The sequence below is a fragment of the Lissotriton vulgaris genome, chromosome 7 (genome assembly GCF_964263255.1).
Source record: "Lissotriton vulgaris chromosome 7, aLisVul1.2, whole genome shotgun sequence".
Classification (NCBI taxonomy): domain Eukaryota; kingdom Metazoa; phylum Chordata; class Amphibia; order Caudata; family Salamandridae; genus Lissotriton; species Lissotriton vulgaris.
In genome coordinates this window covers 1,757,378,605-1,757,403,974 of record NC_141695.1, presented here as the reverse complement: position 1 = coordinate 1,757,403,974, position 25,370 = coordinate 1,757,378,605, and the positions used below count along the sequence as shown (strand labels likewise).

The 25,370-nt window shown below is 49.2% G+C and overlaps 1 protein-coding gene across 1 annotated transcript in view; it reads left to right on the top strand.

The window, feature by feature from the left end:
- LOC147706596 (cell adhesion molecule CEACAM5-like) overlaps nt 1-25,370 on the top strand; it is a 243,221-nt gene that overhangs the window by 174,818 nt on the left and 43,033 nt on the right. Inside the window, exons 7-8 of the mRNA XM_086933087.1 lie at nt 12,678-12,953; nt 13,053-13,304. Of these exons, the coding sequence (XP_086789213.1) occupies nt 12,678-12,953; nt 13,053-13,304 (528 nt within the window). The remainder of the gene's footprint in view (nt 1-12,677; nt 12,954-13,052; nt 13,305-25,370) is intronic.

Below are 25,370 nucleotides of genomic sequence, written 5' to 3'. Positions count from 1 at the left end.
ATTACTGAATGCACAGCTTACAGTAAGGGGTCATCTGCCAATCAATCTTGGTACCAGCTCCAGAACTGGAACCCTGAGGGTGAGACCTGCCTATTGCCAAGAAGGACGGAGCGGAGAAAGAAAGCAAAGGCGGGTGTTTCTGATGAAGTCAAGTTTTCTCACTTAGCTAACTATTTTTCGTTCTTTTTTTACTGCAGATAATCAGACAGTATAGTCCGAAATGTTGCTTACTTTTTTAAATAAACTTTTGAATTTCATGTTTTTTTTTAAGTTGACAGCACTGTTGACTTATTAATCAACCTTAAATACCTTTCAACTTTAGTTACACACTGAACTTTATTATTTTGTATGTATGTTTGTATATAATGATCAGTGAATAGACACATGATATTGCTTGTGTGGGGATAGGATGGTGGATGTGTTGACGGATGAAGGAGTATATTGTTGCATACATTTGTTTGTCTGAAAATATAATGTGTATGATGGCATATCATGCAACCACTGCAAATTAAGTGCTCTCACAAAAGAATTCCTACTCATCTCACCACCCAGTATTGCCCCGAGCATCAAAGACTGGCTTCCACATCTCAGTGCCTTGAACTGACTCAGCTAAATCTTTTAGAATAATCTTGGATAATACCCTCTCCATGCAAAAGTACATCAGTGCCACCACCAGAGGAGCTAACCATCAACTGCACTCATTCAGGAAACTAAAACTTTTCCCATGCAGAGAAGAGCTCAAAACAGTGGTTCAAGCTCTTGCGATGTCCAAATTGGACTATGGTACTCCTACCCTTGTAGGCCTTGCAAAAAGTACAATTGCTCTGCTGAAGGCTACCTTAAACGCGGCAGCAAGGATGATCATCGGCTCAAACATAGAGATATTATCTCCTCTGACCACCAACTTCTGAAATGGTTGCCCTATGAGGCCAGGATTGATTAAAAAATTCCCTGCATGACTCATAAAGCACTACATCACAACACCACCTCGTACCTTTCCAGGAAACTGACACTATCTGGGAGAAACAGACAAGAAACACAAGCTCCTTATTATTTAAACCACAAAAATAACAAATAAAAGGAAACCTACAACTGATCATTTTCCGGAAAGGCTCCAAAAACGTGGAACTCTCTTCCTCCGGAAACCAGATACAACCACCCCTCCTCCTCCTCCTTCAGGAGAGAAGTATAACTTCCAGCCAACAGACTTCTTCCACATTGAGTCCATTCCTCCCTCTCCTCAAGAGCGATCTTACCTGCCTAAGTTTGGACAAATTTTTCACACTTGTTAACATCTCTTAGATCAGTGTTGGCTTCCGTTACTCAGCCGTCCCCACATCGACTCGACATTTGTCACGCTCTGCTCATCCCGGATCTCGAATGACTATGTGTGTCTGTTCTGTTCCTCCCATTAATTTGCTTATGTAACTTTTACTACAAGATCTACTCCTCTTTTATGTATTCAGAATGTCATTTCTTTCATAACAACCTTTCCTTATTATTGTGAAGCGCTCTGTCACCCGAAAGGATGTTGTTCGTGCTATGTAAAAGTCTTTTAAATGAAATAAAAATGTAAAAAGTTGATTGTCTGGATGTGCTGGTGTATGCTCATGGCAGTGTGGGCATATGACGCAGGGCCTGGTGATATATGATTGAACGTTTGTTGTATGATATTGGTTGTGTGGGCATAAAAGGGGTATGTTTGGGTCTGGTGGTGTGTGTTTTATGATGGTTGTGCGAATGTATGATGATGAGTATGTTTGGATCTCTTAGTGTATGATGGTATGTATTTTGTATGATGTTAGCTGTGTGAATATATTATGGTGGGTGTGTTTGGATCAGCTGGCGTATAACAGTGCATTTGCTGGTGCATCATGTTAGTTATGTGGACATATGAAGGCAGATGTGTTCTTTTGTTCCAGTTATTGCAAATTCTTTCTGGAGAGATTTTAAAAAGTTCAATATTTACAAAAATGTTTTGTTTGTATTTAATATCTCTCCTCTTAGTCCCAATTTTTTCAGCATCCTGAAATATGTAAAAATTTACCCAGGTGCTCAATTGTTCACCCACCCCCTTCATACCAAGGGCGAGGGTTTTGTTTTGTCTCCTATTCCCCAAAAAATAAGAATGCCGGAAGTGCTTCACAGCTGCTCCAGTGCAGACTAACAAAACTGGAAGACTGTGTAGGAGTACCTGAGTGCTGTCCCGGACCCTCATGTTCTGCATAATTCTGCAGTACATGGGCACAAGACCTTCACACTGCTGTAGCAGTGCCATCTTCACATGTTGGAAGATGGCAGCTGACCTGATGTGTGTTAACCAGGTCCTCTGCATCCTGTGCCATTACCCATGAACGGGTGTTGTGCCCTGTATACAGTTGCTCCAGTGCAGGTTTGGGAAAATAGGTCAGCACACTGCTGTTCTGATGCCATTTTCAAAAGTATGCAAATGACACTGTTACGTAATCATGCTGGCCTGGTTTGTCTCTGTAAGTGAACGGGTTTGGTTTGTGTCTGTAAATGTGCTGGGCTGGTTTGTCTGTATGTGTGTTTGCCTGATTAGTCTCAGTAAGCTTGCTGGCCTTGTTTGTCTCAGTAAGCTTGCTGGCCTGGTTTGTCTCAGTAAGCTTGCTGGCCTGGTTTGTCTCAGTAAGCTTGCTGGCCTGGTTTGTCTCAGTAAGCTGCTGGCCTGGTTTGTCTCAGTAAACTTGCTGGCCTGGCTTGTCTCAGTAAGCTTGCTGGCCGGGTTTGTCTTAGTAAACTTGCTGGCCTGGTTTGTCTCAGTAAGCTTGCTGGCCGGGTTTGTCTCAGTAAACTTGCTGGCCTGGTTTGTCTCAGTAAGCGTGCCGGCCTGGTTTGTCTCAGTAAACTTGCTTGCCTGGTTTGTGTCAGTAAGCTTGCTGGCCTGGTTTGTCTCAGTAAACTTTCTGGCCTGGTTTGTCTCAGTAAGCTTGCTGGCCGGGTTGTTCTCAGTAAACTTGCTGGCCTGGTTTGTCTCAGTAAGCTTGCTAGCCTGGTTTGTCTCAGTAAGCTTGCTGGCCGGGTTTGTCTCAGTAAACTTGCTGGCCTGGTTTGTCTCAGTAAGCTTGCTGGCCTGGTTTGTATCAGTTAACTTGCTGGCCTGGTTTGTCTCAGTAAGCTTGCTGGCCTGGTTTGTCTCAGTAAACTTGCAGGCCTGGTTTGTCTCAGTAAGCTTGCTAGCCTGGTTTGTCTCAGTAAGCTTGCTGGCTGGGTTTGTCTCAGTAAGCTTGCTGGCCTGGTTTGTCTCAGGAAGCTTGCTGGCCTGGTTTGTCTCAGTAAGCTTGCTGGCCTCGTTTGTCTCAGTAAGCTTGCTGGCCTGGTTTGTCTCAGTAAGCTTGCTGTCCTGGTTTGTCTCAGTAAGCTTGCTAGCCTGGTTTGTCTCAGTAAGCTTGCTAGCCTGGTTTGTCTCAGTAATCTTGCTAGCCTGGTTTGTCTCGGTAAGCTTGCTGGCCTGGTTTGTCTCAGTAAGCTTGCTAGCCTGGTTTGTCTCAGTAAGCTTGCTAGCCTGGTTTGTCTCAGTAATCTTGCTAGCCTGGTTTGTCTCAGTAAGCTTGCTGGCCTGGTTTGTCTCAGTAAGCTTGCTAGCCTGGTTTGTCTCAGTAAGCTTGCTAGCCTGGTTTGTCTCAGTAAACTTACTGGCCTGGTTTGTCTCAGTAAGCTTGCTAGCCTGGTTTGTCTCAGTATGCTTGCTGGCTGGGTTTGTCTCAGTAAGCTTGCTGGCCTGGTTTGTCTCAGGAAGCTTGCTGGCCTGGTTTGTCTCAGTAAGCTTGCTGGCCTCGTTTGTCTCAGTAAGCTTGCTGGCCTGGTTTGTCTCAGTAAGCTTGCTGGCCTGGTTTGTCTCAGTAAGCTTGCTGTCCTGGTTTGTCTCAGTAAGCTTGCTAGCCTGGTTTGTCTCAGTAAGCTTGCTAGCCTGGTTTGTCTCAGTAAACTTGCTTGCCTGGTTTGTGTCAGTAAGCTTGCTGGCCTGGTTTGTCTCAGTAAACTTTCTGGCCTGGTTTGTCTCAGTAAGCTTGCTGGCCGGGTTGTTCTCAGTAAACTTGCTGGCCTGGTTTGTCTCAGTAAGCTTGCTAGCCTGGTTTGTCTCAGTAAGCTTGCTGGCCGGGTTTGTCTCAGCAAGCTTGCTAGCCTGGTTTGTCTCAGTAAGCTTGCTAGCCTGGTTTGTCTCAGTAAGCTTGCTGGCCGGGTTTGTCTCAGTAAACCTGCTGGCCTGGTTTGTCTCAGTAAGCTTGCTGGCCTGGTTTTTCTCAGTAAGCTTGATGGCCTGGTTTGTCTCAGGAAGCTTGCTGGCCTGGTTTGTCTCAGGAAGCTTGCTGGCCTGGTTTGTCTGTAAGTGTGTTGACTTGTTTTGTCTGTAAGTGTACTTTCCTGGTTTGTCTGTAAGAGTGCTGCCCTGGTTTGTCTGTAAGCGTGCTGAACTGATTTGTAAGTAAGTTTGCTGCCCTGGTTTGTCTCTGGCCTGGTTTGTCTCTACAACTATGCAGGTCGGGTTTGTCTTTGGCCTGGTTTGTCTCAGTAAGCTTGCTGGCCGGGTTGTTCCCAGTAAACTTGCTGGCCTGGTTTGTCTCAGTAAGCTTGCTAGCCTGGTTTGTCTCAGTAAGCTTGCTGGCCGGGTTTGTCTCAGTAAACTTGCTGGCCTGGTTTGTATCAGTAAACTTGCTGGCCTGGTTTGTCTCAGTAAGCTTGCTGGCCTGGTTTGTCTCAGTAAGCGTGCTGGCCTGGTTTGTCTCAGTAAGCTTGCTGGCCGGGTTTGTCTCAGTAAACTTGCTGGCCTGGTTTGTCTCAGTAAACTTGCTGGCCTGATTTGTCTCAGTAAGCTTGCTGGCCTGGTTTGTCTCAGTAAACTTGCAGGCCTGGTTTGTCTCAGTAAGCTTGCTAGCCTGGTTTGTCTCAGTAAGCTTGCTGGCCTGGTTTGTCTCAGTAAGCTTGCTGGCCTGGTTTGTCTCAGTAAGCTTGCTGGCCTGGTTTGTCTCAGTAAGCTTGCTGGCCTGGTTTGTCTCAGTAAGCTTGCTGTCCTGGTTTGTCTCAGTAAGCTTGCTAGCCTGGTTTGTCTCAGTAAGCTTGCTAGCCTGGTTTGTCTCAGTAATCTTGCTAGCCTGGTTTGTCTCAGTAAACTTGCTGGCCTGATTTGTCTCAGTAAACTTGCTGGCCTGGTTTGTCTCAGTAAACTTGCTGGCCTGGTTTGTCTCAGTAAACTTGCTGGCCTGGTTTGTCTCAGTAAACTTGCTGGCCTGGTTTGTCTCAGTAAGCTTGCTAGCCTGGTTTGTCTCAGTAATCTTGCTAGCCTGGTTTGTCTCAGTATGATTGCTGGCTGGGTTTGTCTCAGTAAACTTACTGGCCTGGTTTGTCTCAGTAAGCCTGCTAGCCTGGTTTGTCTCAGTATGCTTGCTGGCTGGGTTTGTCTCAGTAAACTTGCTGGCCTGGTTTGTCTCAGTAAGCTTGCTGGCCTGGTTTGTCTCAGTAAGCTTGCTGGCCTGGTTTGTCTCAGTAAGCTTGCTGGCCGGGTTTGTCTCAGTAAACTTGCTGGCCTGGTTTGTCTCAGTAAGCTTGCTAGCCTGGTTTGTCTCAGTAAGCTTGGTAGCCTGGTTTGTCTCAGTAAGCTTGCTGGCCTGGTTTGTCTCAGTAAGCTTGCTGACCTGGTTTGTCTCAGTAAGCTTGCTAGCCTGGTTTGTCTCAGGAAGCTTGCAGGCATGGTTTGTCTCAGTAAGCTTGCTGGCCTGGTTTGTCTCAGTAAGCTTGCTGGCCTGGTTTGTCTCAGCAAGCTTGCTAGCCTGGTTTGTCTCAGTAAGCTTGCTATCCTGGTTTGTCTCAGTAAGCTTGCTGGCCTGGTTTGTCTCAGTAAACTTGCTGGCCTGGTTTGTCTCAGTAAGCTTGCTGGCCTGGTTTTTCTCAGTATGCTTGCTGGCCTGGTTTGTCTCAGGAAGCTTGTTGGCCTGGTTTGTCTCAGGAAGCTTGCTGGCCTGGTTTGTCTGTAAGTGTGTTGACTTGTTTTGTCTGTAAGTGTACTTTCCTGGTTTGTCTGTAAGAGTGCTGCCCTGGTTTGTCTGTAAGCGTGCTGAACTGATTTGTAAGTAAGTGTGCTGCCCTGTTTTGTCTCTGGCCTGGTTTGTCTCTACAACTATGCAGGTCTGGTTTGTCTTTGACCTGGTTTGTCTCTGTAAGCATGCTGACCTGGTTTGTTTCTGTAAGTGTGCTGGGCTGGTTTGTCGGTAAGTGTGCTTGCTGGTTTGTCTGTGTAAGCGTGCTGGCCTGGCCTGTCTGTGTAAGCGTGCTGGCCTGGTTTGTCTGTAAGCTTGCTGGCCTGGTTTGTCTCTGTGAGCGTGCTGGCCTGGCCTGTCTCAGGAAGCTTGCTAGCCTGGTTTGTCTGTAAGCATGCTGGCCTGGTTTGTCAGTATGTGTGCTGGCCTGGTTTGTCTGTAAGTGTGCTGGCCAAATTTTTCTGTAAGTGTGTTGGCCTGGTTTGTATGTGTAAGCGTGCTAGCCTGGCTTGTCTATAAGCTTGCTGGCCTGTCTCTGTAAGCATGCTGGCCTGGTTTGTCTGTAAGTGTGCTGGCCTGGTTTGTCTGTAAGTGTGCTGGCCTGGTTTGTCTGTAAGCATGCTGGCCTGGTTTGTCTGTAAGTGTGTTGGCCTGGCCAGTCTGTGTAAGCGTGCTGGCCTGGTTTGTCTGTAAGATTGCTGGCTTGGTTTGTCTCTTTAAGCCTGCTGGTCTGGTTTGTCTGTAAGCGTGCTGGCCTGGCTTGTCTGTAAACGTGCTGGCCTGTCTCTGTTCAAGTGCTGGCCTGACCTGTCTCTGTTCGAGTGCTGGCCTAGTTTATCTGTAACCGTGCTGGCCTCGCCTGGCCTGTCTCTGTTAAATTGCTGGCCTGGCCTGGCCTGGCCTGGCTCTGTTAGAGCGCTGGCCTGTGTCTGTTCGAGTGCTGATCTGGTTTATCTGTAAGCGTGCTGGCCTCGCCTGGCCTGTCTCTGTTCGAGTGCTGGCCTGGCTGGCCTGTCTCTGTTCGAGTGCTGGCCTGGCCGGCCTGACTCTGTTGGAGTGCTGGCCTGGTTTATCTGTAAGCGTGCTGGCCTGGCTGGCCTGTGTCTGTTCGAGTACTGGCCTGGTTTATCTGTAAGCGCGCTGGCCTGTCTCTGTTCGAGTGCCGGCCTGGCCTGGCCTGTCTCTGTTCAATTGGTGGCCTGGCCAGGCCTGGCTCTGTTAGAGTGCTGGCCTAGTTTATCTGTAAGCGTGCTGGCCTTGCCTGGCCTGTCTCTGTTCGATTGCTGGCCTGGCCTGGCCTGTCTCTGTTCGAGTGCTGGTCTGGTTTATCTGTAAGCGTGCTGGCCTGGCCTGGCCTGTCTCTGTTCGAGTGCTGGCCTGGCTGGCCTGTCTCTGTTTGAGTGCTGGCCTGGCTGGAGTGACCACCACGCCTTCCATAGGCCTGGTCACCCCCTCCTGCTCCCACTGATGCCGACCGCCACTTGAGAGCCCCAGCCACCACAGAGCCGGCCGCCAGAGCGCCCCAGCCACCACAGGGCCGGCCGCTCGCTCCGACTTTTCCCGCCGCTGCCTCCCTGCGGCCCCACCGCCCATTCGCCGACACCCAGCCGACTCACCCTTCAGGCTCCCTACTTAAGGGGACCGCGGACAGCCCTCATCAGTGACCACTGCGCCTTCCATAGGCCTGGTCATGCCCTCCTGCTCCCGCTGATGCCGACCGCCACTTGAGAGACCCAGCCACCACAGAGCCGGCCGCCAGAGCGCCCCAGCCACCTCAGAGCCGGCCGCCAGAACGCCCCATCCACCACAGAGCCGGCCGCTCGCTCTAACTTTTCCCGCCGCTGGCTCCCTGCGGCCCCGCCCCCCGCCGCCCATTCGCCGCACCCAGCCGACCCGCCCTCCAGGCTCCCTACTTATGACGCCCACTCCCACGCGCAGCGTTGACGCGCAGCGGGCGTTCCGATTGTGCGCCGAAGGCACGCCAGAGGTAAGCCTGTCTGCGCCCGTCCGCGACCGGACAACGCCCAGCGCCAGAACCCCTGGCCCCCGAAGATGCCAGCCCACCCGCCGGGCCTACGACGCAGCCACCCTCAACGCACTCAACACCGGCCGAAACCCTGGCTGCTACCGCACCACCCCGAGACGCACCCACGGACCCTTCACCTGCCAGTCCTGCGACTTCTCATGCATCCGGAACTGCACCGCACCCACCAAGCCGACCCCCAGCAGCAACCACCTCAAGTGCATCCTGCTCAACACCCGCTCCATCCACAGACACGCCGTGGAGCTCTGGAACCTCCTCGACTCGACATCCCCACACGTCGCCTTCCTCACGGAAACATGGATGAACGCCTCCTCAGCACCCGGCATCGCCATCCCGGACGGATACAAGATCACCCGGAGGGACCGCGCCAACCAGACGGGAGGAGGCATCGTGATCGTCCATAAGAACACCATCCGCATCACGACCAACACCGACGAGACCCTCACAGCCGCCGAACACCTGCACTTCCAGATCGACACCGACCCCAAGACCACCCTCAGAGGCACCCTCATCTACAGACCCCCGGGACCACGCACACAATTCAGCGAAGACATCGCAGACTTCATCAGCCCGCACGCCCTCCCCTCCGCTGACTACATCCTCCTCGGGGACCTCAACTTCCACCTGGAGAACAACAGCGACCGCAACACCACCACCCTGCTGGACAACCTCGCCAACCTCGGACTCAAGCAGCTGGTGACCACCCCCACCCACTATCCCGGCCACACGCTTGACCCCGTTTTCTCCTCCAGCAAGGACATCTCCTTCAGCCACGCCACCGGACTCCACTGGACAGACCACAGCTGCGTCCACTTCAGCTTCAGAAAGAACACGATCCACCACCACCAGCAACAGGTTCCACGCAGAAGCTGGAACAAGATCACAGCCGACCAGCTCACCGCATCCCTGAGCCAGAAACCTCCCGCCAGCTCAGCGAACCCCAACCATGCCATCAACAACCTGACGAGGTGGATCAGCAACTGCGCAGACAACCTCGCCCCACTGAGGACCCCTCCCAGCAGACTCGGCAGCAAGAAAGCATCCTGGTTCACCGACTAACTCAAGAGCTCCAAGAAGAACTGCAGAGCCCTCGAGAAAGCCTGGCGCAGAGACCCGACACCAGTCAACATGACCACCGTCAAGCTTGCCACCCGAAAACACCACCAACTGATCCAACCCACCAAGAAAACTGCATTCAAGGAACGACTGGACAACAACGCACACAACAGCAAGGAACTCTTCAACATCGTCAAAGAGCTCTCCAACCCCAGCGCCGGAAACAACGACATCACCCCATCGCAAGACCTCTGCAACTCACTCGCCTGGTACTTCCACAGCAAGATCGCAGACATACACAACAGCTTCAGCACACAGCCAACGCACCCTACAACCGCAACAGCGCCCCCCCCCCCCACCCCACCCTCTGCGCCTGGAACCCGATCAACACCGAGGAGACCATACGCACGATGAACTCCATCCACTCCGGATCTCCAACCGACCCCTGCCCTCACCACGTCTTCAACAAGGCCGACGCCGTCATCGCACCTCATCTCCGGGACATCATCAATACCTCCTTCGACACCGCAACCTTCCCGGAGAGCTAGAAGCATGCCGAACTCAGCGCCCTCCTGAAGAAACCGTCAGCCGACCCCACGGACCTCAAAAACTACCGCCCCATCTCGCTCCTCCCGTTTCCTGCCAAAGTCATCGAGAAGACCGTCAACAGACAGCTGGCCGCCTTCCTGGAGACGAATGGATCCCTCGACCCCTCGCAGTCCGGCTTCCGGGCCAACCACAGCACCGAGACCGCCCACATCGCAGCCACTGACGACATCCGAGCCCTGCTCGACAACGGTGAAACAGCGGCCCTCATCCTCCTGGACCTCTCCGCGGCGTTCAACACTGTCTGCCACCGCACCCTAATGCAGCGCCTCAGCAACGTCGGAATCCAAGAGAAGGCTCTGGAATGGATCATCTCCTTCCTCGCCGGAAGGACACAGAGAGTCTGCCTCCCCCCGTTCAGATCAGAAGCCACCGAAGTCATCTGCGGCGTACCACAAGGATCATCACTCAGCCCCACGCTGTTCAACATCTACATGAGCCCCTTTGCGGCCATCGCACGCCAACACAACCTCAACATCATCTCATACGCCGACGACACCCAGCTGATCCTCTCCCTCACCAATGAACCCACCACCGCCAGAACCAACCTACACGAAGGGATGAAAGATGTAGCCGAGTGGATGATGAACAGCCGCCTGAAACTGAACTCAGATAAGACGGAAGTCCTCATCCTGGGATCGTCACCATCCGCCTGGGATGACTCCTGGTGGCCCCTGCCCTAGGCAGCACTCCCAAACCAACGGACCACACACGCAACCTAGGCTTCATCCTGGACTCCTCCCTCTCCATGACCGGACAAGTCAACGCCGTCTCCTCGTCATGCTTTAACATCCTAAGCATGCTACGGAAGATCTTCCGGTGGATCCCAACCGAAACCAGGAAGACTGTCACCCCGGCCCTCGTCACCAGCCGTCTGAACTACGGCAACTCCCTCTACGCCGAAACCACTGCAAAACTCCAGAAAAGGCTCCAGAGGATTCAGAACGCCTCAGCACGACTCATCCTGGACATCCCCCGACACAGCCACATCCCCGCACACCTAAGAAACCTGCACTGGCTTCCCGTCAACAAGAGAATCACGTTCCGACTCCTCACCCACGCACACAAAGCTCTCCACAACCAAGGCCCAAGATACCTCAACGACCGCCTCAACTTCTACACTCCCACCCGCCAGCTTCGATCGACCAGCCACGCCCTCGCCGCCGTCCCCCGCATCCGAAGAGCCACAACGGGAGGAGGATCCTTCTCCTACCTGGCTGCCAAGACGTGGAACTCCTTCCTCACCCACCTCCGCCTGACCCAAGACCACCGCGCCTTCAGGAAGCAACTCAAGACCTGGCTGTTCGAGCAGTAGCGGACCCCCCCTCCCCAAGCGCCTTGAGACCCTCCGGGTGAGTAGTGCGCTATATAAATGCTTTCGATTGATTGATTGATTGTCTCTGTTGGAGTGCTGGTCTGGTTTATCTGTAAGTGTGCTGGCCTGGCTGGCCTGTGTCTGTTCGAGTACTGGCCTGGTTTATCTGTAAGCGCGCTGGCCTGTCTCTGTTCGAGTGCTGGCCTGGCCAGGCCTGTCTCTGTTCGAGTGCTGGTCTGGTTTATCTGTAAGCGTGCTGGCCTGGCTGGCCTGTCTCTGTTCGAGTGCTGGCCTGGCCTGTCTCTGTTCGAGTGCTGGCCAGGAGGTGGCCTGGCTTGTCTCTGTTCGAGTGCTGGCCAGGAGGTGGCCTGGTCTGTCTCTGTTAGAGTGCTGGCCTAGTTGATCTGTAAGCGTGCTGGCCTCGCCTGGCCTGTCTCTGTTCGAGTGCTGGCCTGGCCTGGCCTGTCTCTGTTCGAGTGCTGGCCTGGTTTATCTGTAAGCCTGCTGGCCTGTCTCTGTTCGAGTGCTGGCCTGGTTTATCTGTAAGCCTGCTGGCCTGTCTCTGTTCGAGTGCTGGCCTGGAGGTGGCCTGGCCTGTCTGTTCGAGTGCTGGCCTGGCCTGTCTCTGTTCGAGTGCTGGCCTGGAGGTGGCCTGGCCTGTCTGTTCGAGTGCTGGCCTGGAGGTGGCCTGGCCTGTCTGTTCGAGTGCTGGCCTGGAGGTGGCCTGGCCTGTCTGTTCGAGTGCTGGCCTGGAGGTGGCCTGGCCTGTCTGTTAGAGTGCTGGCCTGGTTTGTCGCATGGGGACACAGCTAATCTGCTGCCACCTTCTAAAATGCTCATCCATCTCAGGAGAAGCTTGGGGCTGCTCCAGAACGATTTTGTCCCGCCCTCCTCTCCTTGGTTAAAGTGACAGGGGGTTGTGTTGAGACCCTACCACGTGGGCAGTGAGTGCCTATGGGGACACTTCAGTCCTGGCAGGGTTGGTGTGGGTGAAAACCTTTTTGATTCTATTTCTCTCGATCGTCATGCAGGCCAGGGAGAGAAATGCAGATTTGCCGGGGCCGGGCCCTGCCAGGTGAATCATTCAGCATGCTTCTCCGGCTATTCTGTTTTTATTTTGTTTTACTTTCTTCTCCCAATATTCACAAACATTTCGATGAGCCGGCCTTGCCGGTGCCTTGCTGGTGTCCTGCAGAAAGCCTTGTCCGTGCGCGCTGTGATTGTGCGTTGTTCGGGTCGGCTGCCCTGCTCACCGGGGCGCGTTGGTGATCAAGTCACCAAGACAAACATGGCAGGCTTTCTGCGCCTCAGAAAGATGAGGGTCAAAGAAGGCCGACCCCGTGCCCACCTGACATCAGGAGATGGGAGGCTGGCGATGGCCTTCTTCACCCTCATCACTGTGAGGGTGACGTGTGTAAATGTGCACGGCTGAGCAGAGATGTGAGCTGCCCTCGCGCAGTGCTATTCTCTCACACACGTCCTTAGGAAGGTCGGTGAGAGAGGGTCAGACACTTGAGGGAGGGAGAGGGAGGCGGTAAGACACAGATTCATCCAGTGAACAAGCTAGGGGGGGGGGTATACACTACCTCTGTCGTTTCCTATACATAGCACATATGAATAAGCATGCAGCGTGACACTAATCCTTGTATTTTGGTTACAGAGCTGGTGCCTAAACCCTCAGTGACTTCTGAGCCCCTGCAACTAGTGGAGAACCAGGGCCCGGCGGTGATAACCTGCAATGCCTCTACAGCCGCCACTACAATCCTCTGGTCCTTTAATAGCAGCCCGAACCTACCTGCAAATATCCTTCCGTCTTCAAATAACAGAACCCTGAGAATCGCCAACGTGTCCCTTGAGGATTCAGGGATCTACCAGTGCGTGGCCATGAACCCCGTCAGCATCAACGCCAGTGAACCCCGGAATTTAACTGTCGCCTGTAAGTAATCCCACTGCCCCCCCCCACCCTCCCTCCTGTTACTCGTCACTTCCTGCCTGATCCGCAGATCTCACAGACCCTCTCTCTGTTCCCTTCCAGTTGGGCCGGAGGGCGTGAAGATTAACCCAGCAGGACCTGTCTCCGTGCAGAACGGGACACGACTCTCTCTGTCCTGCACCGCGAGGTCCTTCCCAGCACCCCGGTACCAGTGGAGTCTCAACGGAACGGAACTAATGAGCACTAATGGCACAGTTAATGTGTCCTCGCAAGATAACGGGACCTACACGTGTGTGGCTTACAACAATGTCACCGGCCTGACTGCGAAGGCTTCTGTCTCCATTGTTGTTTTGGGTAAGTTGTTAGTAATCAACGAGTTTACGCCGCACTCTGCCCAGTCTATTGGTCAAAGGTGTCACTTCGAGATCCCACGATGAGCAACATACATGACCAGCCTTCTTCCTCGCCCCTCTGTGTTACAAACAAATATAACTCCTCAGTAGGCGCGTCACGATGGATATAAGGCATGGATTTATTGAAGAGGTTGTATCATAGTTGCAGGTTATGAAATGAGTGTATATGCAGTGGCGGATGGTGACATTTGAAAGTGGTGAGGCGTGAAAGTTTAGGAGTGGCGCATCGTGAGCGAGCAGAACTGTCATAAGGGAAGTTAGGCAGGTTTCTCCCCTGAGAATTGTTTTTAAAACAAGAGTAGGCAAATGGTGCATTTTAAAACAAACATGGCACAGCATGATGATTCATGAAGCAATTTTGAAAGTGAAGATTTGAAATATTGACCAGAGAGCATAAAGTGCAAGCGTGCGGCCAGGTTTAAACAGATGTGTTTTAATTTTGGGCTCTGCCCTTCCTAAGGCACATTCAAGCATGAAAAACTGTACCAAGGCAAAGCGTGAAACAAATAGCCATCACTGATACCAGCACAATGGCAAAAAAATAACACCACCCCTTTACGAAAATGCTTTTCTTTAGGATTATGGTTTGAGAGACAGAGACCAGCAACTGGAATAGGGGACGCACTCTAGTGAGCCTCAAGGGCATGTCTGGGGTAGGTTTTCCTGTCCCCATGTTTGCAGTACATTTGTCATTCCATCTCTTACTGGGCCCTGTGTATTATGTCATGAAAATGATTTGTATGTATTGCTTGCATTTGGATGGGGAAGGGTGTCAGCTATCAGCAATTTTAATTAGGTTGTAACACATTGTTCTCCATGTTTATGTCCACATAAACACAGGGCTGGGGTTCAGGGCTGTAACCTGCTTCGGTCAAGGATTTCCCTTTTGCCTTGCCTAAAACAGGACAGAAGCATCGTCTCTCCCAATGGTATCCAATGGTGCTGTGGAAATTAGCCTTTTTGGGGGCTCACAGGTGCAGGGGTTCACCCTCATCTGTCCAAGGGTCCTGAAACCAACAAAATAGAGGTTGTCATGGAAGCTGGAATATCAAATAACAAGTTTATTAATCACTCATGAGTGGGACTACATCAATACAACACCCATAGCACTGTATGAGGTAGTACAAGGAATACAGAAACCAAGGGTCTTTTATTCCCAGTTTGTTGCACAGTAAGCATGGAGACTCAAATAGAAGGCAGAAGCATCTCTTGGTATCTGCCCCACTCCCTCCCAATCGGCCAGAAACCTTGGCGTCATTTTTGACACTTCACTCTCCATGACGCTCCAAGTGAATAGGCCCGTGGCCACCTGCTGGGGTGTTATCAAGATCTTAAAAAGAATTCTTCATTATCTCTCCTTCCAGGCGCGCAAACAGATTGCAATTGCTCTTGTTGGCTCTAGGCTTGATTACTGTAATTCTCTGTATGTGGAGTCCAACAAGGGCCTTATCCATCGATTGCAAACTGTACAGAACGCCGCAGCGCGCTTCGTTCTGGCCCTTCCCATAGCATCTTCTGCCACCACTGCTAGGAGAGATCTCCACTGGCTTCCTGTCCAGTTTAGAATCTCCTTTAAGCTCCTATGTCTCACTTATAGAGCACTTGCGGCTGGCCCTGTAGACGCACTTGGTACCCTGCTCACCCGTTATGTACCCACGAGATGCCTGCGATCGGCCGGGTTACATCAATTGGTAGTGCCTCGCGCTAGGTTGACCAGATGGGGAGCGAGAGCTTTTTCTGTCGCCGCTCCTCAGCTCTGGAATTCTCTTCCGATGGAGATAAAAACCTTACCCTCCATCGATCTGTTTAAAAAAGCCCAGAAAACCTGGTATTTCATCAGAGCTTACCAATGAGATACTGCTGTCTGACCTGGCTTGTTTCTTTATTTGATTTAGGCGCCTTGACGCCCATTGGGCTAAGTTAGCGCGATACAAGATATAATTCATTCATACACGGGAATAGCTATCGACTAACATGGGCAGACAGAAATCACTTGGTCAGCAAAGTGGGAGGGGAGACAAATGCGTACATCAGTTGAAATAGCCTGACAGTTACATTCTAAAACAGGTGCATTCTTGCAGCTACAGGCCTTTCTGAGCTTACACATTGCTCTGGCTCAGTACTGAAGGAGTAAACTACAGTTCATGACCGAAGCAGAATAGAAAGGCAGGCAACTGTGAAGATGGAAGAATCAGATGGCTAATAAAATGGGTGCCACAACTAAAATGGCTTCAGCTTATGCTAACAGCAATTTCAGCAATGTCCACAGTACCAACATCAAAATAGGACAGGAGATACAGATCCTCTCTCCTTGGCATTTAAACAAACCAACAGTTTTTCGAGGAGTCCATCTCAGTCTCACCTGAAAGTAAACCTTGTCCTCTTGATGAAGCAGCAATGCTGCCATTTTGTAACCCGGCCGGTACAAAATAGCAACATTCCCGTAAGCAGTTATTTTTTAGCCCTCATCTTGAAATACTTCAAACAACAATTCTAAAAATAAAGCACTTTTTAATGTGTTCTACAGCTGTGTGATGATCCCTGACTAATTAAAGTATACAAAGGCGGAAAAGTCATTTTGCCAATGCATACACTTTTGTTTGCAGGCCTATTTAGTATCATGTCCTGGCCAGTTTTCAGACTCTTCAAACAACAGAAAATGGCTGCTATGTTTCTCCTAGAAAAGTGGAAACCCAACATTTAAATGTTAAACTCTTCGTGACGTGAGATCATGTCAGTAAAGTTTTAGTGTTTGTGCCATCGGCCCTATGCCACCATCTTGTATTTTATAGTGTGTAATTGGTCAGGTGACACAGTGTACATAATATGATTTTCAAACACAGCATTTGTGGAACTCAGAAAAGCTTCAGAGATCTTATTTCAAATGAATCCACTATATTTATACGAGAGCACATTTTTACTATTAACATTCCCACAAAGAAAGAAACTACAATAGTTGGTGATTATACTGTTTCACTTGGCCACGATAATCATGTAAATCGAAGAAAAAGCGCTGAAATTAAAATAATGATACTTATTTTATTTATGCATGCCCTCATTGGCTTCAAAGTGCGCAGACTGAGCGTATCACAGCTTATTGTGAATACAGGCTTGCGCACAACTTCGTATTCAAACATGAAGCCTCTTGGCTGGATGCAAATCACATCAAAGAAAATGTTTTTGCATTTTACTAGTTTGATTCTCACTAGTAAAATGCAAAACATTTTCTTTGATTTAAATTACAAACAACAAAGACGCTTTAAATCCAGTTTAATTTTCCACTGATTCAATATTCCGAGTGATCGGATTTCCTTTGTCAGTGGAGAACAAGCACTGCACTATATTTAATTGTTTTCATTATTTAAGATTTTGTTATGTTAGGTGGATTTATATAAAGCGCATGGCTGCCCCAACATCGGGGCATCCCAGCGCTAGCAGCCGAAGTGAAACTTAAACGCACATGGGAGTTGAAAAATAGGTAGGCCCCATATATACCAAAACTTACCACCCTTACAGCATACAATTAAACGCACTACTGTAAGAATTCACAGTCATTACATTTTTACCTTGCTCTAATTATTTGTTTAATTGCACCATTTTGTTTCCAACTCAGCGACTTCGAGTGCCAATCCTACTGCTTCCTTCCAGTAAGGTCTGGATGGAGCTGGAAAGGTATGATTCTAGGGATGGCTGGAATTTGCATAGATGTGCTACGCAAAGCTCTGCAAAATGGTAAAAAATCCCCGCGAGCACGCAGAGTTCCGCGAACATGCTGAATTGCTTGTTCCGTTCGTTCACGATGCTTTTTTCCTGTTCGCAAATGCTGTTTACGTGCTTGGGGGAAATATCTTGTGAACACGCATTTTGAAAGCGCAAACAAGCAAAAAGTTTCATAATGTCGTGGATCGTGGAATTTTTGGGCAATTCCGCGTTCTCCGCAGAACGTAAAATTACCCAAATTCCGTGAGCGGAACAGAATTTACCGCCCAGGTCTAGGTATGATACGTCTCTCCCACCTACTCTTGCGTACTGAGATGACAGGGCCCAGGGAGGAATGAAGACAGCCTGCTTCACCCCTCCTAAGCTCGCCCCTTCCTGTGATGAGTGATTACGTTCTGCCACCCACTACCTCCTTCTTCCTATCAGCCTGACACTGCCCCTGCCATTGAAATGAATGGACTTATGTGAACTCCTCCCAGGGTCAATCTATAAGCGCCCAAAAGGAACCCTTATTCATGGCATTGAAAGTCGGCACACCCTTTGCAATGATGTCACTGTTGTAGCTTGTGCCTGCTGGTCAAAGAATACCTCGCCCAGCAGGCATGTGCAGCAGGACAGCACCTCTGCAAAGTTCCTCACAGCTGCCCTGTTATAAATATGAGAGCAGCAAGCAAGGAGTAAATTCGATTCGGCTGCTTGGCATTTTGTAATTCTTTTCTTGCCTCTTCCCTAAGGGTGCAGGGCAATGCCCATTTCACACATTAACACCAGTCGCCCTACCAGGACTAGCATCCTATTTCTCAGCCCACTCTCTTGAACTGACCCCCTCCCAGGCCAGGCACTGCTCAACATTCCATAATCTCAACGAGGTGCCTTGGCCAAAAGAAAAAAGTCTTCTCAGCGCTAGTGGCTGCTTTCTTTCAAATTCACAATAAATCGAGAGGTACTCTTACAATCATAGGGGGCAGGGTTGATTATGACAAAATCAGGGTGGTGTCCCCCTCGTGACACTTGATTTCCTTGCACACCAGGCACACACCTATTCACACTCTTCCCTCCACAACTGAACTACTAAACCTAATTATATGTAATAATGTTACATTTTATTATTATAGTAGTAGTATAACATTACCTTAAAAACAGTGCTATTAGTTTAAAATAAAAGAAAACAGAGCCTGCTATATTCTGATGTTACTCACAGATTGATATCTCTCATATGTATATAGGCACAATTTATACAATAATACATACAGAATAGAAATACATTAATTCATTAAAATCATTTTCCAAAAGTCACATTGATATCTCGCATCTGTCCATCCGGGATATACAGAATAAAAACAAACCCCTAAAGTTGTCGACGAGGCATTTTGTTGGATGTAAGTCGATTGAAACCACCTTCTTCAGGACTCTAACTTTACTGACAGTAGTAGTCTGTAGGTTGTCGTTCAAAGTATATGTATTCAAGAAGATCCTCCAGGATATATTATGTTCTTCTGAGAGTGGCTTTGAATACCCCCAGATGCAAAATATCAATGTGACTTTTGTAAAATGATTTTAATGAGTTCATGTATTCCTATTCTGTAAGTATTATTGTATAAATTGTGTAAATATTCAAAGCTGAAATGTGAGTGATTCTGTGATGCTGACACCTTGAACTTTTGAACTAGGTGTAAAGGGCACTTACTGCTAAGGATGTTATTCCACTACTTACATGGCGGCATTGCAACAACTATATTAATAAAAATGTGTATGTCTATTACATCTGTACTACTATCTGAGGCCAGAGCCTATGAGACTGGTGTAACCTCATGGATGTGTCTCTTACCTCTTCTTGTAAGATCTCTCTCCCCTGAGTGGTGGTGCTTGTGTGTGAGTCTGTGACAGCTGTCGAGTATGAGGGGTAGCCTTGCTGTCTGAGTCTGTAACAGCTGTATAACACGAGGGGGAGCTTTGCTGTCTGAATCTGTGACCGCTGTATAACATGAGGGATAGCTTTGCTGTCTGAGTCTGTAACAGCTGAATAACACGAGGGATAGCTTTGCTGTCTGAATCTGTGACCGCTGTATAACATGAGGGGTAGCTTTGCTGTCTGAATCTGTGACAGCTGTATAACATGAGGGGTAGCTTTGCTGTCTGAGTCTGTAACAGCTGTATAACATGAGGGGTAGCTTTGCTGTCTGAATCTGTGACAGCTGTATAACACGAGGGGGAGCTTTGCTGTCTGAATCTGTGACCGCTGTATAACACGAGGGGGAGCTTTGCTGTCTGAATCTGTGACCGCTGTATAACATGAGGGGGAGCCTTGCTGTCTGAGTCTGTGACAGCTGTATAACATGAGGGGTAGCCTTGATGTCTGAGTCTGTAACAGCTGAATAACACGAGGGATAGCTTTGCTGTCTGAATCTGTGGCCGCTGTATAACATGAGGGATAGCTTTGCTGTCTGAATCTGTGACCGCTGTATAACACGAGGGGGAGCTTTGCTGTCTGAATCTGTGACCGCTGTATAACACGAAGGATAGCTTTGCTGTCTGAACCTGTGACCGCTGTATAACATAAGGGATAGCTTTGCTGTCTTAGTCTGTGACAGCTGTATAACATGAGGGGTAGCTTTGCTGTCTGAGTCTGTGACAGCTGTATAACATGAGGGGTAGCTTTGCTGTATGAATCTGTGACAGCTGTATAACACGAGGGGGAGCCTTGCTGTCTGAGTCTGTGACAGCTGTATAACATGAGGGGTAGCTTTGCTGTCTTAGTCTGTGACAGCTGTATAACATGAGGGGGAGCCTTGCTGTCTGAGTCTGTGACAGCTGTATAACATGAGGGGTAGCCTTGCTGTCTGAGTCTGTGACAGCTGTATAACACGAGGGATAGCTTTGCTGTCTGAGTCTGTGACAGCTGTATAACATGAGGGATAGCCTTGCTGTCTGAATCTGTGATCGCTGTATAACATGAGGGATAGCTTTGCTGTCTGAATCTGTGATCGCTGTATAACATGAGGGATAGCTTTGCTGTCTGAATCTGTGATCGCTGTATAACACGAGGGGGAGCCTTGCTGTCTGAGTCTGTGAGAGCTGTATAACATGAGGGATAGCTTTGCTGTCTGAATCTGTGACCGCTGTATAACACGAGGGGGAGCCTTGCTGTCTGAGTCCGTGACCGCTGTATAACATGAGGGATAGCCTTGCTGTCTGAATCTGTGACCGCTGTATAACATGAAGGGTAGCCTTGCTGTCTGAGTCTGTGACAGCTGTATAACACGAGGGATAGCTATGCTGTCTGAGTCTGTGACCGCTTTATAACATGAGGGGTAGCCTTGCTGTCTGAGTCTGTGACAGCTGTATAACATGAGGGATAGCTTTGCTGTCTGAGTCTGTGACCGCTGTATAACATGAGGGGTAGCCTTGCTGTCTGAATCTGTGACCGCTGTATAACATGAGGGGTAGCTTTGCTGTCTGAATCTGTGACCGCTGTATAACACGAGGGGGAGCCTTGCTGTCTGAGTCTGTGACCGCTGTATAACATGAGGGGTAGCCTTGCTGTCTGAGTCTGTGACAGCTGTATAACATGAGGGATAGCTTTGCTGTCTGAATCTGTGACCGCTGTATAACATGAGGGGTAGCCTTGCTGTCTGAATCTGTGACCGCTGTATAACATGAGGGATAGCTTTGCTGTCTGAATCTGTGACCGCTGTATAACATGAGGGATAGCTTTGCTGTCTGAATCTGTGACCGCTGTATAACATGAGGGAAAGCTTTGCTGTCTGAGTCTGTGACAGCTGTATAACATGAGGGATAGCTTTGCTGTCTGAATCTGTGACCGCTGTATAACATGAGGGATAGCTTTGCTGTCTGAGTCTGTGACAGCTGTATAACATGAGGGGTAGCCTTGCTGTCTGAGTCTGTGACAGCTGTATAACACGAGGGATAGCTTTGCTGTCTGAGTCTGTGACAGCTGTATAACATGAGGGATAGCCTTGCTGTCTGAATCTGTGATCGCTGTATAACATGAGGGATAGCTTTGCTGTCTGAATCTGTGATCGCTGTATAACATGAGGGATAGCTTTGCTGTCTGAATCTGTGATCGCTGTATAACACGAGGGGGAGCCTTGCTGTCTGAGTCTGTGACAGCTGTATAACACGAGGGATAGCTTTGCTGTCTGAATCTGTGACCGCTGTATAACACGAGGGGGAGCCTTGCTGTCTGAGTCTGTGACCGCTGTATAACATGAGGGATAGCCTTGCTGTCTGAATCTGTGACCGCTGTATAACATGAAGGGTAGCCTTGCTGTCTGAGTCTGTGACAGCTGTATAACACGAGGGATAGCTATGCTGTCTGAGTCTGTGACCGCTTTATAACATGAGGGGTAGCCTTGCTGTCTGAGTCTGTGACAGCTGTATAACATGAGGGATAGCTTTGCTGTCTGAGTCTGTGACCGCTGTATAACATGAGGGGTAGCCTTGCTGTCTGAATCTGTGACCGCTGTATAACATGAGGGGTAGCTTTGCTGTCTGAATCTGTGACCGCTGTATAACAGGAGGGGGAGCCTTGCTGTCTGAGTCTGTGACCGCTGTATAACATGAGGGGTAGCCTTGCTGTCTGAGTCTGTGACAGCTGTATAACATGAGGGATAGCTTTGCTGTCTGAATCTGTGACCGCTGTATAAAATGAGGGGTAGCCTTGCTGTCTGAATCTGTGACCGCTGTATAACATGAGGGATAGCTTTGCTGTCTGAATCTGTGACCGCTGTATAACATGAGGGATAGCTTTGCTGTCTGAATCTGTGACCGCTGTATAACATGAGGGAAAGCTTTGCTGTCTGAGTCTGTGACAGCTGTATAACATGAGGGATAGCTTTGCTGTCTGAATCTGTGACCGCTGTATAACATGAGGGATAGCTTTGCTGTCTGAGTCTGTGACAGCTGTATAACACGAGGGGGAGCCTTGCTGTCTGAGTCTGTGACAGCTGTATAACATGAGGGGTAGCCTTGCTGTCTGAGTCTGTGACAGCTGTATAACATGAGGGGTAGCCTTGCTGTCTGAGTCTGGACAGCTGTATAACATGAGGGATAGCTTTGCTGTCTGAATCTGTGACCGCTGCATAACATGAGGGATAGCTTTGCTGTCTGAATCTGTGACCGCTGTATAACATGAGGGATAGCTTTGCTGTCTGAGTCTGTGACAGCTGTATAACACGAGGGGGAGCCTTTCTGTCTGAATCTGTGGCCGCTGTATAACATGAGGGATAGCTTTGCTGTCTGAGTCTGTGACAGCTGTATAACACGAGGGGGAGCCTTGCTGTCTGAGTCTGTGACCGCTGTATAACATGAGGGGTAGCTTTGCTGTCTGAGTCTGTGACAGCTGTATAACATGAGGGATAGCTTTGCTGTCTGAATCTGTGATCGCTATATAACATGAGGGATAGCTTTGCTGTCCGAATCTGTGACCGCTGCATAACACGAGGGGGAGCCTTGCTGTCTGAGTCTGTGACAGCTGTATAACACGAGGGGGAGCCTTGCTCTCTGAGTCTGTGACCGCTGTATAACATGAGGGATAGCTTTGCTGTCTGAGTCTGTGACAGCTGTATAACACGAGGGGGAGCCTTGCTCTCTGAGTCTGTGACAGCTGTATAACACGAGGGGGAGCCTTGCTCTCTGAGTCTGTGACCGCTGTATAACATGAGGGGTAGCCTTGCTGTCTGAGTCTGTGACAGCTGTATAACATGAGGGGTAGCCTTGCTGTCTGTGACAGCTGTATAACATGAGGGATAGCTTTGCTGTCTGAATCTGTGATCGCTGTATAACATGAGGGATAGCTTTGCTGTCTGAATCAGTGACTGCTGTATAACATGAGGGATAGCTTTGCTGTCTGAGTCTGTGACAGCTGTATAACATGAGGGGTAGCTTTGCTGTCTGAATCTGTGACAGCTGTATAACACGAGGGGGAGCCTTGCTGTCTGAGTCTGTGACAGCTGTATAACATGAGGGGTAGCTTTGCTGTCTGAATCTGTGACAGCTGTATAACACGAGGGGGAGCCTTGCTGTCTGAGTCTGTGACAGCTGTATAACATGAGGGGTAGCTTTGCTGTCTGAATCTGTGACAGCTGTATAACACGAGGGGGAGCCTTGCTGTCTGAGTCTGTGACAGCTGTATAACATGAGGGGTAGCCTTGCTGTCTGAGTCTGTGACAGCTGTATAACACGAGGGGGAGCCTTGCTGTCTGAGTCTGTGACCGCTGTATAACATGAGGGGTAGCTTTGCTGTCTGAATCTGTGACAGCTTTATAACACGAGGGGGAGCCTTGCTGTCTGAGTCTGTGACAGCTGTATAACATGAGGGGTAGCTTTGCTGTCTGAATCTGTGACAGCTGTATAACACGAGGGGGAGCCTTGCTGTCTGAGTCTGTGACAGCTGTATAACATGAGGGGTAGCCTTGCTGTCTGAGTCTGTGACAGCTGTATAACATGAGGGGTAGCCTTGCTGTCTGAGTCTGTGACCGCTGTATAACATGAGGGGTAGCCTTGCTGTCTGAGTCTGTGACAGCTGTATAACATGAGGGGTAGTCTTGCTGTCTTAGTCTGTGACAGCTGTATAACACGAGGGATAGCTTTGCTGTCTGAATCTGTGACCGCTGTATAACATGAGGGATAGCTTTGCTGTCTGAGTCTGTGACCGCTGTATAACATGAGGGGTAGCCTTGCTGTCTGAGTCTGTGACAGCTGTATAACATGAGGGATAGCTTTGCTGTCTGAATCTGTGACAGCTGTATAACATGAGGGGTAGCTTTGCTGTCTGAATCTGTGACCGCTGTATAACATGAGGGATAGCTTTGCTGTCTGAGTCTTTGACAGCTGTATAACACGAGGGGGAGCCTTGCTGTCTGAGTCTGTGACCGCTGTATAACATGAGGGGTAGCCTTGCTGTCTGAGTCTGTGACAGCTGTATAACATGAGGGGTAGCCTTGCTGTCTGAGTCTGTGACAGCTGTATAACATGAGGGGTAGCCTTGCTGTCTGAGTCTGTGACCGCTGTATAACACGAGGGGGAGCCTTGCTGTCTGAGTCTGTGACAGCTGTATAACATGAGGGATAGCTTTGCTGTCTGAATGTGTGACCGCTGTGTAACATGAGGGGTAGCCTTGCTGTCTGCGTCTGTGACAGCTGTATAACACGAGGGATAGCTATGCTGTCTGAATCTGTGACCGCTATATAACATGAGGGATAGCTTTGCTGTCTGAATCTGTGACCGCTGTATAACATGAGGGATAGCTTTGCTGTCTGAGTCTGTGACAGCTGTATAACACGAGGGATAGCTTTGCTGTCTGAATCTGTGACCGCTGTAAAACACGAGGGGTAGCTTTGCTGTCTGAATCTGTGACCGCTGTATAACACAAGGGATAGCTTTGCTGTCTGAATCTGTGACCGCTGTATAACATGAGGGGTAGCTTTGCTGTCTGAGTCTGTGACTGCTTTACTGCATGAAGGGGAGCATTGCATTCTGAGAGTTTGGAATGTGTTAACCTTTACTTTCCCCCACTCTGCTTCCTTCAAGTAAGTGGTTACTCATACTTTATAATTGAGACTTTACTATATAACTGAGAATGGCCCCGAAGGGGCGGTGTTGAGAACATAAAATTTGATTGAAGGCAGAAGTGAAAAAAGATGCTTAATCAATCGTGAAATTTCCGGGTGGCCATGGCTTGCGTAACCAGAGAAAACTGCTTGGAAGTCTATTGCTTTACACCCAGTTTTGAAAGAAAATGTGATTTCAATTGTGCTATTTTGCCATCAGTTTTCTTGAGATAAAAAGTCTTACACTACACCTTGTTTATGATGGGACTTGTTTGACACACCACAAAAAGATTAAACTATTTCATAGGTGATGTTGGGTTCTCATTTGGAATGTGTTTGGGTTACTTCATATAAGGTGTGGAATGTATCTCTGGAAAGGTTTGGCAGTATACCATTACCCTGTTCATCCATATCAGCAAAACCTTGAATTTCTCTTATATCACTTTCAAGTGTTTAACTCAAATCTGCTCCAGCATTTTTTCCTTCTCACTGACGATCTTCACACAATCACTAACTTTTACCAACCTGATCTTATTCCAGCTAGCGCCATCCTTCAGTTCCATATTACTCCTTCCTACTCTCTTGACAACTTTGGGCTCCAAAAATATTGATCTTCCTTTTCGTATACTCCCTGGCAATTTAATTCTGATCTTTTGACCACACAGCACATTAACATCAGCTCTGCTCCGCTCATCAAAATACTTTTATACAATATT